At 39.1% G+C, this 12,846-nt stretch overlaps 1 protein-coding gene and 1 long non-coding RNA gene across 14 annotated transcripts in view; one reads left to right on the forward strand and one right to left on the reverse strand.

The window, feature by feature from the left end:
• LOC115288247 overlaps nucleotides 1-12,846 on the forward strand; it is an 85,016-nt gene that overhangs the window by 48,860 nt on the left and 23,310 nt on the right. For 8 of the 9 annotated variants that reach the window (XR_003906899.1, XR_003906903.1, XR_003906901.1 and 5 more), the window contains exon 2: nucleotides 3,535-3,652. The exons of the other annotated variant lie outside the window; for it this stretch is intronic. This is a non-coding gene — a long non-coding RNA (uncharacterized LOC115288247). The remainder of the gene's footprint in view (nucleotides 1-3,534; nucleotides 3,653-12,846) is intronic. 9 annotated transcript variants of the gene reach the window in all.
• The window catches only part of LOC115288244 (complement component receptor 1-like protein), a 61,256-nt gene that overhangs the window by 43,582 nt on the left and 4,828 nt on the right, over nucleotides 1-12,846 (reverse strand). For all 5 annotated transcript variants that reach the window (XM_029935371.1, XM_029935367.1, XM_029935366.1 and 2 more), the window contains exons 2-4: nucleotides 8,410-8,589; nucleotides 7,687-7,786; nucleotides 261-346 (exon numbers count right to left, since the gene is read on the reverse strand). In XM_029935371.1, the coding sequence (XP_029791231.1) occupies nucleotides 261-346; nucleotides 7,687-7,786; nucleotides 8,410-8,589 (366 nt within the window). The remainder of the gene's footprint in view (nucleotides 1-260; nucleotides 347-7,686; nucleotides 7,787-8,409; nucleotides 8,590-12,846) is intronic.

The following is a 12,846-nucleotide window of genomic DNA, read 5'->3' on the forward strand; positions in this document are numbered from 1 at the left end:
ATATTGGGGATGATACAATCAACTTAATTCCAAATCATTTGAAGCAAAAATAAAGTTTGAAGGCTTTTCTGCATTTCAGTCCCCAGATTCAGAAAAGGTACATCCCAAGATAAGGAAACATTTAAGAAAACAGTTGCCAGAAACCCCATAGGGACTGAGGGACAGAATGCACAAAAGGAATTCAATTAAGATTTTTACAACACCAGGGGCAAACTTAGAATCCATTCGTAAAGGTAACAGGAAAGAATTTTTCAACTCACTTTCACAAAAAGGTGGGTCGTTTTCCCAGATGACAGTATTTCCTGAGATGACGCATAAATTAGTTGGCTGACCAATGAGTCGGTATCTAAAGGTAAGGAAGAATGAATGTCATATTCCTTGTTCATTTTCCTGCTTAAATTGCTACTTACAAGAGATTGCACTCTTGGAGAATTCAGAAGGACAATTTCCATTTGTCATAGTACTATCACTTTCATATTTCATTTTTATATCACTTATCATATTCAAATTAAATATCTTTATTTGGGACTTTAAATTTTTTTCTTCATGCTTTCTCAACTAAATGGGCTCTTCTTTATTTTAAGCCATGTTTTGTAGAAACCTACTGTATTTAAGATTCACCAACCTCGAACCAAAGGAAATCCAAACAACAACAAAAGTCCAACATTGATTTCAAATTTAAAATGGTAAAGGAAGAAATTCTCACTTAGTACTCCACAAACTATTCAAAGTTTGCCATAAAATGTGGAATATTTCTCCCATTGATAATGTCTTGCAAAACTACAGTAGAATATTAAAATGAGGATATTGACATCAGAATAATCTGCCAATTTTGTTCAAATTTCCTCAGTTCTATTTGTACTAATTTGTGGGGGGGGTGCATGTGTATTTCCATCTATGCAGTTTTTATAGACAGGCTGTTTTTAAGAGCAGTTTCAGGTTCACAGAATTATCGAGCAGAAGGTACAGGAATTTGCCATATACTCCCTTTGCACACACATGCAGAACCTCATCCCCCCACCAGAATAATACAATTTACTGCAACTGATGAAGTTACATAGACATGTCATTATCACCTACAATCCATAGCTTACATTGGGGTTCACTCCTGGTGCTGCACATTCTATGGGTTTGGACAAATGTATAATTTGTATAATAGTTTTGCTGCCCTAAAAATCTTCTGAGCTCTGCCTATTTGTCTCTCCCTTTCTGTAACCTCTGGCAACTACTGTTTTTTTACTCCATATTTTCTTTTCTAGAATGCCACTTACCTGGCATCATATAGTATTTAACCTTGTCAGATTGGATTCTTTCACTGAAATGCATTTAAGTTTCCTCCCAGTCTTTTCAGGGCTTGATCACTTATTTCTGCTTTCCAGAGTGGGTTTACCATTTTACATTCCTATCAGCAATGATGAGTGATCCAGTTCTTCTGCATCCATGCTCAGAGCATTTGGGGTTTTCACTAACTTGTATTTTTGCCATTCAAATATGTGTGTAGTATTGTGCCATTGGTTTTTTTTTCATGTTTATTTATTTATTTTGATGGGGGAGAGGCAGAGAGAGAGAGAGAGCAAGAGAGAGAGAGAGAGAGAGAGAGAGAGAGAGAGAGAGAGAGAGAGAGAATCCCAAGAAGGCTCCATGCTCAGCATGGACCCTGACTCAGGGCTCGATCCTAACCATGAGATCACGACTTGAGCTCATCTAAAGAGTTGGGCCCAAAAGAGTTGGACCCTTGGGGTACCTGGGTGGCTCAGTCGGTTGGGCATCTGACTTTGGCTTCAGGTCATGATCTCGTGGTTTGTGAGTCAAGGCCCACATTTGGTTTTCTGCTGTCAGCTTGCCAGCACAGAGCTGGCTTTGGATCCTCTGTCCCCCTCTCTCTGCCCCTTTCCTACTAGTGCTTTCTCAAAAATAAATAAATATTAAAAAAAGAGTCAGACGCTCAACTGACCGAGCCACCCAGGCACCCCTGGCACCCCTGTATTATTTTAATTTGCATTTTCCTAATGGCTAATGAAGCTGAATATCTGCTCATGTACTTACATCCCATCTGTATATTCTCTTCAATGACATACCCTTTCATTTCATTCTAGGTTCAATAGTATGTCTCCAAATTTATGTCCTGAAACCTCAGAATCCAACTTTATTTGGAAATAAGGTCTTGGCAGATGTAACAGAGTTAAGATGAGGTCACCCTGAATTAGCAGGGGCCCTAATCTAAAGACTGGTGTCCTCAGAGGAAGAAGGATATTTGGACAAAGAGGCACACAGAGGGCAGACAATGTTAACACATACGGAGGCAAAGCCACGTGAGAACAGTGACAGAGATGGAGAGATGTGTTTAAAGCCAAGTGATACCAAGGACTGCTGATAACCACCAGACGCTAGGAGAAAAGCATGGAATAAATTCTTCCTTAGAGCCTCTGGGAGAAACCAATCAGCTTACACCTTGATTTCAGACTTGTTCAATTCTATTCCTAACTGGCTGTGAGTTTTTATCGTGATTTGCTATTGGACTTTGTCCACTGCACTTTCTGAGACAATTGATATGAGCATAAACATTTTCTACTTTGAGCATATAAATTAAAGTGAGCCTGGGTGGCACAGTCGGTTAAGTGTCTGACTCCGTTTCAGCTCAGGTCACAATCTCAATCTCACAGTTCACCAGAGAGATTCCCACACTGGGCTTTGTGTTAACAGTGCAGAGACTGCTTGGGATTCTCTCTCCTTCTCTCTTTCCCCCTCACCCACGCTTTCTCTCTCTTAAAATAAATAAAACATTTTTTAAAAATTAAAATTTTTTCTTCTTTAGCCTGTTTATATAGTTGATTATGCTGATTGATTTTTGAATGTTGAATCTGTCTTCCATACCTGAAGTAGCTTCCACTGTGGTCACTGTATGTAATTTTTTTAATGCATTACTGGATTTGATTTGCTAACATTTTATAGATGGTAAAAAATATTCAATAAAGTATTAACAAATTAAATCCAACAGCACCTAAAAAGAATTATACACAATTATTCCAGGTATGCAATTAATATCTTTAAAGAGATAGAGTTCACAGTTAATGAGTTCCTTTCTTTTGTATTTGAAATAGGTGTGCCGCTTCCTTCTGGTCTCCGTATTTTCAGATAATAAATCCACTGCTGTGCACACTGTGTTCCCCTAGAAGTAGTGTGTCCTTTCTCTTTGGTTGCCTTTGAGATTTTTTCAAGGGAATTTGTAGTTACTTATCGAAGTGATTTGAATAAAGCTGATTTAAAATCTTTGTTAGATAGTGCCAACATCTAATCGTCTTGGGATTGGCATCATTTTGGGTAATGATTATCTTTTCTCAATCAAGTTGCGATCTTCCTGGTTCTTGATGTGACATGTGATTTCTCTTGTATCCTGAATATTTGGGATATTGTGTTAAGAGACTCTTGTTCTTATTTAAATCGATTTTAGCATGCAACCACCTTCTTTAGGGTAGTATATATATTCTGGCCTATTTTGTGGGCTTTAGTTCCGATGACGATTTAATTTTCCAGTCTTGCAGGGCTATCCTGGTCACTGCTTCATTCTCCTGGCTCCACTGAAATTCCTGACGCGTCCCTGCTGCCGCTGCCTGGGACAGCAGAGGTGCTTCTCTGAACTGTCTGGGATCAGGTAGGGGAGATGTTCAACCCTTGCACGGAGAGGAATCCTCTGGCCTGTTCTCTGGGTATCTGGGGAGGGTAGAGCTCCCCTTTCTTTTGTGTTGTGGCCAGCAGGGGAGGGAAGCACCTATCTAGGCTACAGTTTGCTGCTGGGTGGAGAACCAGGAGTCATGGATCTGGGAGGCTCTCCCCTACTGCATGGAGAAGGAAGAAACCTTGAACCTTGTTCCCCTTCTGCTACTGGGTGGAGTCTAGGTCTCACCAACTGGGCTCTGTTGACACTGTCACTATAGGCGGAATAGAGTTCACTGCTGTTGGCTGGTGTGGGGCAGGAGATAAAATTGTTATTGGAACTGAAGCCCAGGTTCTCCCATTGATACAGCTGCTGGTGACCTGTGGGACATGAGAAGGATAGACACCCCCTGACCCCATCCCTGATTTCTGCTTATGCTGCTAATGTGGGCAGATTGGGCCACTACCACCATTAACATGTCTTCTCACTACGTCCCCACTAATCTGCCCTTTTCCCAGCCCTTTGAACAGAGAACAGTATTCTCTCTCCCTCTCTCCCTGCCTGCTGAATATTCAGGGCTGTGTTCCTTCCAAGCACCCAGTCTCAGAGATAAAAAGAAAATCCAGGGACCTCACTACAGTGTCATTCTTTAATTCTGTGGTCCTCCAGCCCATCTTCTTTCCACCATTTGTAGTCCTTTTATGGTTGCATGTTAAATAGTTTCCAGGGTATTTAGTTACATAAGGAGAGACATACAGAGAAAAGTGAGTCTGCCCATCTTGTCCTGGAACTGGAGCTTCTTACCATCAACATAAGTGTAATGTTCTTGGAAGATATGGAAGCATTAAATGTATATGCACCTAATTACATAGCCTCAAATATATAAAACAAAACCCAGAAATACAAGAGGAAATTGAGGAAAATATGGATAGATCAAGCTTGTTTTAGAAAAGAAATACACTATGCTCATTTAATGAAGATAAATTGGCTATAAAACCAGACAAGGACAGTGTGAAAATGGGAACTTATTAGAACTATCATACTTATGAGAATTAAAGAAAAAAATCTGAAATAAAATATTATTAAACAGATCTAGCAATATATAAAAATACTTATTATGCTTCCAGTCCAAGTTGGGTTCCTCAAACATTTCAGGTTTAATCTGTTAGCATAATTCATGACATTCATTCTTCCTACATCACTCTTTTGTATTTGGTTATTCAGATGCTCCAGGACTAGCTGTTGAAAAGATTCTTCTTTTACCCTTGAACAGTCTTGGATCTCTTGTTGAAAAATAGTTGATCATAAATGTATGGTTTTACTGCTGGAATCCCAGTTCTATTCTATTGATTTATACATCTGTCCTCATGCCAGTATCACACATTCTTGATTGCTGTAGGTTATAGTAAGTTTTGAAATTGAGAAGTTCTGCTTTTTCAAGATTGTTTTGATCGTATGGATGCCTTGTACTTCCATAAGAATTTTAGGATCAGCTGGTCAATTTCTGCAAAATGATACTGGATATAAAGATTGTATTAAATCTGTAGATCAATTTGGTGAGATCAATATTCTATAATTCTATAATATTTGATATTATTGCAATATTAACAATATTAAGTTATCCAGTCTATGAATAAAGGATATTTTTCCATTTATGTAGACGCTCTTTAATTTTGTTTTCAAAAATATTTCATAATCTTCAGTGTATAATTTTATACTTCTTTGGTTAAGTTTATTTCTAAGTTATTTTATTTTTTTGATATGATTGTGGAATTGGTTTCTTAATTTCATTATCAGATTGTTTATTGCTAGTGTATAGAAATGCAATTTCATTTTGGGTATTGGACTGATATCTTGAATCTTGCTGAATTATTTATTAGCTGTGAAGGTTTTTGGCATGTGTATGTGTGTATGTGTGTACATTCCTTAGGATTTTCTATACAACACACATCATTTTCAAACAGATTTTGTAAAAATTTTTAATGTTGGTTTATTTTTTAAAGAGAGTGAGAAACAGAGCGTGAATAGGGGATGGGTGGAGAGTGAGGGAGACACAGAATCTGAAGCAGCTTCAGGCTCTGAGCTGTCAGCACAGAGCCTGGTTCAAGGTTTGAACCCATGAACCGTGAGATCATGAATTGGGCCAAAGTCGGATTAACCAACTGAGCGACTCAGGTGCCCCCAAACAGAAATTGTTTTAATTCTTCCTTCCAATTTGGATGCCTTTTGTTTCTTTTTCCTGATTAATTGTCCTGGCTTGAACCTCCAGTACACTGTTGATTAGAAGTAGTGAGAAGTTTCCAATAACTTTTAATTTATATAAATGTGGGGGTGGGGTGGCGTGCCTGGGTGGCTCAGTCAGTTAAGCATCCAATTTTGGCTCAGGTCATGATTTCACGGTTCATAGGTTTGAGCCCGGCATCGGCTCTCTGCTGACAGCTCAGAGCCTAGAACCTGCTGCAGATTCTGTGTCTCCCTCTCTCTCTTTGCCTCTCTTCGTCTCAAGCTCTGTCTCTCTCTTTCTAGAAAACAAATAAACATTTAATAAATAAATACATACATAAATAAATGTGTGTGTGTGTGTGTGTGTGTGTGTGTGTGTGTGTGTGTGTGTTATAGAACTATATTTCTTAGCTGTGGATCACGGTAGGAGAAGTCTGAAAACCACTGTCCTAGGGAAAGTTGTGTACATGTGCACTAGGAGACATGTGTATTTATATCAGGAATGCTTAAGAGTAACCAAAGCAAAACAAAGCAAAATGAACGGGCAATAACCCAAATATAACAAGCAAGCAAAAAGTAAACTGCGGCATACCTACACGAGGAAATACCCTCCTAAGTGAAACTGAATTAACCACAACCACATAGGTAGTTGTCAGAAACAAACCATTAAGTAGAAGAGCCAGTTGCAGAGAAGTAGGTAGCATACCATGCCAGCGACGTAAAGCTTAAACTATGGAAACCTAAATATAAACTGAGTTGGAGTATGTATGGGAGAAAATGAGAAACAAATGCAAGGGAATGAGCAACACAGAATTCGGGATGGTCGTTACTTCCAGACTGATTTTGGAGGTGGAATGGGAAGGGAAAGGCACATAGGAGGCTTCTAAGGTACTAGCAATGTTTCTTAAGGTGGATAACGCATACACTGATGTTCGTTTTATTGTTACTGCTTATGCTATAGTGAATGTATTTTAAGTAAGCAATAAATAATAAAAACAAAGTTTAAAATAGAAGGTAAAGCAGTCTCTCTACTTCTTTCCTGAATTGGTTGCCTCCCTTAAGGATAAGCCAAGAATTTGCCCACAGCAAGATTTCTGCAGTGCGTAGATTCTGAAGAGGTTATCACACTTAAAATTTGCCTGTTCACCATGTCAGCTCCATCATCCCAAGCAAATCATTCTTTCTGACTCCTGAGTCCAGCATCTCCAGTTCTGGTTGCTTTGTGGCAAGAATATATGCATGGATCAAATAATGTTTGTTCCAGTTGCTTCTTGAGAGAACTGGAACTTCCCATTTAATGAATGCTTCACTTGGTTTTAGGTGCGTTGATTTGTTGTCCAGTAGGGTATCTCCCCTGTCCACCCCCAAGTTTCTAGCATGAATATAGGTTTTTCCCATGTTTCCAATATTTGTTTAGTCATTTCAGGCAGCGTTGAATGCCTGGATTCAAGCAACTACTTCCACTTAGAAATCTTATTGCTATTTTTTTTTACTTCTTTTTTAAAAAGTTTATTTATTTATTATTTATTTACTTATTTATTTATTTAGAGAGCAAGCAGGGGAGGGGCAGAGAGAGAGAGAGAGAGAGAGAGAATGAGAATCACAAGCAGACTTTCCCGTGTCAGCGTTGAGCCCAAGCCTGGGCTCCATGACATGGGTCATGACATCGAGAGCATGACCTGAGCCAAAACCAAGCATCAGAAGCTTAGCCAAGTGAGCCACCCAGGCACCCCTCTTATTGCTATGTTTTTAATGGGCAGGTAGACGTTCTGGAATTGTCATCCCAAAAAATACTGCTGCCAACTCACCCTTCATTACAAGCATAGTTAACAGTGAATCCAAACTTGATGTCTCCGTTTACGATCGTTTTACCATTTTGGGGTTCTGGAGGAGGGCCACATGATTTACCTATGGGAAAGAAGTAGAATTTGTGGGCTGGATGTCTAACACTCCAAACTTCTCTTAGTAAGTACATAAGGTCCCAACTTGGCTGTCCCAACCTTTACTGAAAAGCATTTGTAGTTGCACGGCTTGTGCCACCTTGCCTCAGGCCCACTCACCTACTAAGCACCACTTTCAAAAAGAGCTCCCCTCCAGATCCATCTCATCCTCATAATTGTGCCTCCCAGGAAAATGTAAACTTTCCTTATGCCCTAAGTGTTTACTTTGTAATTCAACCAGTGTAAATCAAGGTCTCAAAGTGTGGGATTTTCTCCCCACCTACACTTTTCTTCCCTTTCCCGGGGCATTCATTATTTAGTTGCAGTGGTGACAATGGGAACCTCTCATGAATGGAGATTTTCCCCTCAGTCATGCCTTGTGATAGTCATTTCTCAAGAACTGAACTTGTAATGAAGGCGCCAGGAAGTCAAAGCAGTAGAAAGATACGACGCAAAGAATAACTCTTACATTTGCTATCCTTCAGGCAAACTTATCAAGTCCTATGTGTCTTAGTTCTAAAATTTGAACAACTGAATCAGCTCTTGGATGTTTCACTGGCACCGTGGACTTCTCAGCCTAGAGGTACTTACGTTCACATTTGTTTTCAGCACTCGACCAGGTAGAGTTTTCTTGGCAGACGATTTGGAACTCTCTTCTGTAGTAACCAGGGCGGCACACATATTTCAAAGATGTCCCAATGGGAAACTCAGACTTGTCCTCCTTTTTAACGAGCGTGGCAAATGGAAGCCATTCTGGGGTTTTGCATTGACCTGGAAACCAAGACCACAAGGACATCAGAGTTAATGGAGAAACTTCTACTCTGCCTTTTTCCTCCAGGATGCCTCATAGAAGTGATCACAGAAAAAGAACACCTTAAAAATGGTAAAATGATTGCTTTTCTTAGTAGAGATCTTAGATATGAGCTTTTTAAATCAGCATCTACCCGCTTAAAAAAGTTGCTATTTTGAAGGCAATTAAGATATATATAAAGACACGTAATTTTGAGGAAACTTCAGCACATGCTTTGTAGACAAACCTCACAACTAAAGCTGTATTTTATGAAAACATATATGTAAAAGTGCAGATTTTGAATTAAATACTAGACTCAGCTATCTCCCCTTCAGGCCTAATAAGTTTAAGTTAAGGTAAAAAAAATGTTTAGAGTCAAACAGTATGTAATCAAGAAGAAATATCCTTTGGAAAAATATCATTTTACTATAGGTTTGGAAATCTCTTCTACTGTTTTTTGTTAACTTTTTAAATGTTTATATATTTTTGAGAGAAGGAGAGCTCACATGGAGCAGAAGCACAGAGAAGGAGACAAAAGATCCAAAGCAGGATCTGCACTGATAGCAGTGAGCCTGATGTGGGGCTTGAACTCGCAAACTGTGAGATCATGACCTGAGCTGGATTCAGACACTCAACCAACTGAGCCACCCAGGTGTCCCTTTTCTGTTTTTTAAAAATTACCTGTTCCTCCTCATACTCCCTACAATCATTTGGTCAGTTTAATTAAAGAATAAGCTCTTGGCTTTGTTGATTTGTTCTTATCTTTTCTTTACTACAGTTTTGAGTTTATTTGCTGTTCTTTTTTTAAAAAAGCAAATTTTTTGAGATGATTACATTTTTAAAAATTTCTCAGCTTTCAACTATTTCTGAAATAAGCAAACTATTATTTTTATTCTAAGCAAATATTTAGCTGCATTCTGCAAATTCTGATGTCTTGTATTTCATTATTTTCAGTTTGAAATATTTGATGATGGCCCTTATGCTTTGTTCATTGATCCATGGTTTATTTAGAAATGTTTTGAATAATTTACAAGCATCTGAGGAATGTTTTAGCTGCATATTTATTATTATATTTATTAGCTCAATGTTTATTATTATGAAATTGATCAAGGCTTGTTTTATTGCTCAGCATATGGCCAGCTGAGGTAACTGTATCACATTTCTTGTAAAAAAAAAAATATGTGTCTACAGAGATGCCTGGTGGCTCAGTCAGGCATCAGACTCTTGGTTTCGGCTCAGGTCATGATCTTGAGGCTTCGTAGGTTCGAGCCCTGCATCAGGCTCTGAGTTGGCAGTGCAGAGCCTGCTTGGGATTCTCTGTCTCTCCCTCTCTCTGTCCCTCTACCCCAACTTCTCTGTCTGTGTCTCTCTAAAAATAATTAAATAAACTGAAAAATTGTGTCCACAGTGGGTGCAGGGTTTGGGGTATGTTAGTGAAGCCCAGTCTGTTAATTAGATTTGTTCAAATCTTCTTTGGGAGAGTCTGCTTACTCTACTAGGAGTTGTGTTAAAATGTGCCATCTTATCTTATTTATTTCTAATTCCTTCCATTTTTAACCTTAAAAACTTTTTATTATATTTTGTGGTAGACTGACCGTTTTATCATTGGAAAATACCTCTCTTTATGTCTAGTAATGAATCTAGGACACATAAAATGCAAATAATAAGACCGTGGATTTAGTCCTCAGTGCATCAATAATTATTTTAAATATAAGCACACAATGGTAATTTGAAGACAAAGATTGTTATGATGCCACATTTGCCAAATCGGCATTCTTTTGATTTGTTTTGGTCATGGCATGTTTTAGTCCTTTTGTATTCATCCATTCTGTCTCTGAACATGTATGTTGTTCTTTTGTAGGGACCACTTATTTTTTATTTCTAATTCATTATGATTGAGGTTCCCAACCTTCCTCAGTTCATAGTGCACCCAGGATCTCAGTCATATTTCCACATCATTCCTAGCCCGAAATAGAAATACCTTTCAGTTTTGTTTATTAAATAATTAAGTCCTAACAACTTAATAAGTTATATGTCCACAATTCTGAAGGATGGGATGTTCAGCACTGTTCAACTTCTCAAACCTTAGAATTGTAAACCGCTACCTTGTTTCCTCTTCTACAATCGTTTTTATTTGATGCTGTATCACAGCCATTGCTGAAAACCCAGTTTTGCAAAGATTTGATGTCATCGAGAGGAACCTACTAAGAAAAAAATAAAAGGAATCTACTGCAACCTCATGGAACCAGGAGTGACTGGGAGCTAATGGTTTGCATAGTATCAGAGATACTGAATACTTCTGGGTTTCCACTGAAACTTTATTTATTTATTTCTTTTAAAGTATTTACTTTTGGGAATAGCACAAGTCAGGGAGTGGCAGAGAGGGAGGACAGAGGATCTGAAGCAGGCTCTGCACTGACAGGTTGACAGTGACAAGCCTGATGTGGGGCTCGAACACATAAACCTGAAGAGCATGATCTGAGCTTAAGTCGGATGCTCAACCCACTGAGACCCCAGGTACCCCTCCACTAAAAATTTAAAATATGCCTCCTGTAAGATTATGGAGGCTTCCAGTGCACTCCAGCCCACAGTTTGGGAAATGCAGCAGTGTGCTAATCTGTCTTTAAAGTGGAATTGTTGGGGTGCCTGGGTGGCTCAGCCAGTTGATTATTGGACTCTTGGATTTGGCTTAGGTCATGATCTCACAGTTCGTGAGTTCAAGTCCTGCATCCAGCTCCACACTGACTGTACAGAACCTGCTTGGGATCCTCTCTCTCTCTCTCTCTCTCTCTCTGCCCTTCCCCTGCTTGTGTTCCTTCTCTCTCTCTCAAAATAATAACAAAAATAAAGCGGAATTGTCTATTTATATTTAATATAATTGTTGATATATTTGGGACCAGATCTATCCTCTTACTATCTGAATTTTATTGGTTTTTCATTTTCTATATTATTTTATCCTCTTCTACTGTCTTCATTTTGACTACGAATATTTATTATCTTATTGTTATTTCTTTTTACTAGATTGTTACACATTCTTTTACTGTTCCTTTAAAGATGACATACATCTTCACCATATTAATAACCAATGAACTACTCTCATTGCCCCAGCAATGTAAGAACCATAGAATATTCCAACTCCATTTTCTACTTTCCCCTTGTCTTTGTTCTATCATGATTGTGGTTTTAAATTCTACATATATCTTAAGGTCCCATTAGTCATATTCAATGTACACACACATTGCTGGGCTACAGTCATTTGCGACTAAACTGGACCCTAATTCTTCATCAGGCTCAGCTGAAATTTTGGAAATCTGTAGAAATGTGTGGTTACCTACATAATGAGCTCCCAAAGTCTTCCAACCCCTAAGAGCCTGTGAATGTTACCTAATGCGGCACCAGGGCTTTGCCGATATGACTAAATTAAGAATCTTGAGATGAGAAGATTATCCTGGATTATCTGGATAGTCCCTAAATGTTATCACAAAGCTCCTTAAGAGAGGGAGGCAAAGGATCAAAGAAAACAGAAGAAGGGGAGTTAAAGAAACTGCATTGCAGGCTTTGAAGGTAGAGAAAGGCGGCCATGAGCCAAAGTACGCAGGCAGTCTCTGGAAGAGAAAAGAGCAAGGAAACCTAATCTCCCTTGGTGATGGGGTTTTGGGGTGGTTGGGGTCCAGAGCTGCTGGCCAAGAAAGAATTCTCAAGATGCCTTTGGTGAAAAAGGTGATTTTATTAAAGCACAGGGACAGGACCTGTGGGCAGAAAGAGCAGCCCCGGGGGTTGTGATGGGTGACTGGTTATACACCATCAAGTTAGGAGGGGTTAGGGAGAGTGTAAGTCTCTAAGGAATTTTGCAAGCAAGGTTGCCAGGACCTTGAGGGGCTAGCCACTGTTATGAAAATGTCATTTATTGCTGTCTAGCAAAAGGTCAGTCATGAGACCCTTCAGATGTACATAAGTGGGCCATAACCTTGCAGTATGATTGCCTATGATTGCCAGCATATATCTTGGGCGGGGTGGGGGGGGGAGCTGAAATAAAGGAAGTTTCCAAAGGAATTTTTATATGTTAAAGTAGACTTACAGGATCCTTGTTTGCGCGAAGGAGGGGGTAATGTTAAGCTAGGATTTTCTTTTGCCCTTGAGGTAGCTAAGCCCCCAGAGGAAGGTCACTCTGCCTGACTCAAGGACTTGTCTATGGGCTACAGACATTAAGGAAATTTAATTTTTCATTTGCGTTTGTT

This window comes from Suricata suricatta, chromosome 3 (assembly GCF_006229205.1).
Source record: "Suricata suricatta isolate VVHF042 chromosome 3, meerkat_22Aug2017_6uvM2_HiC, whole genome shotgun sequence".
In the NCBI taxonomy this organism is placed as follows: Eukaryota; Metazoa; Chordata; class Mammalia; order Carnivora; family Herpestidae; genus Suricata; species Suricata suricatta.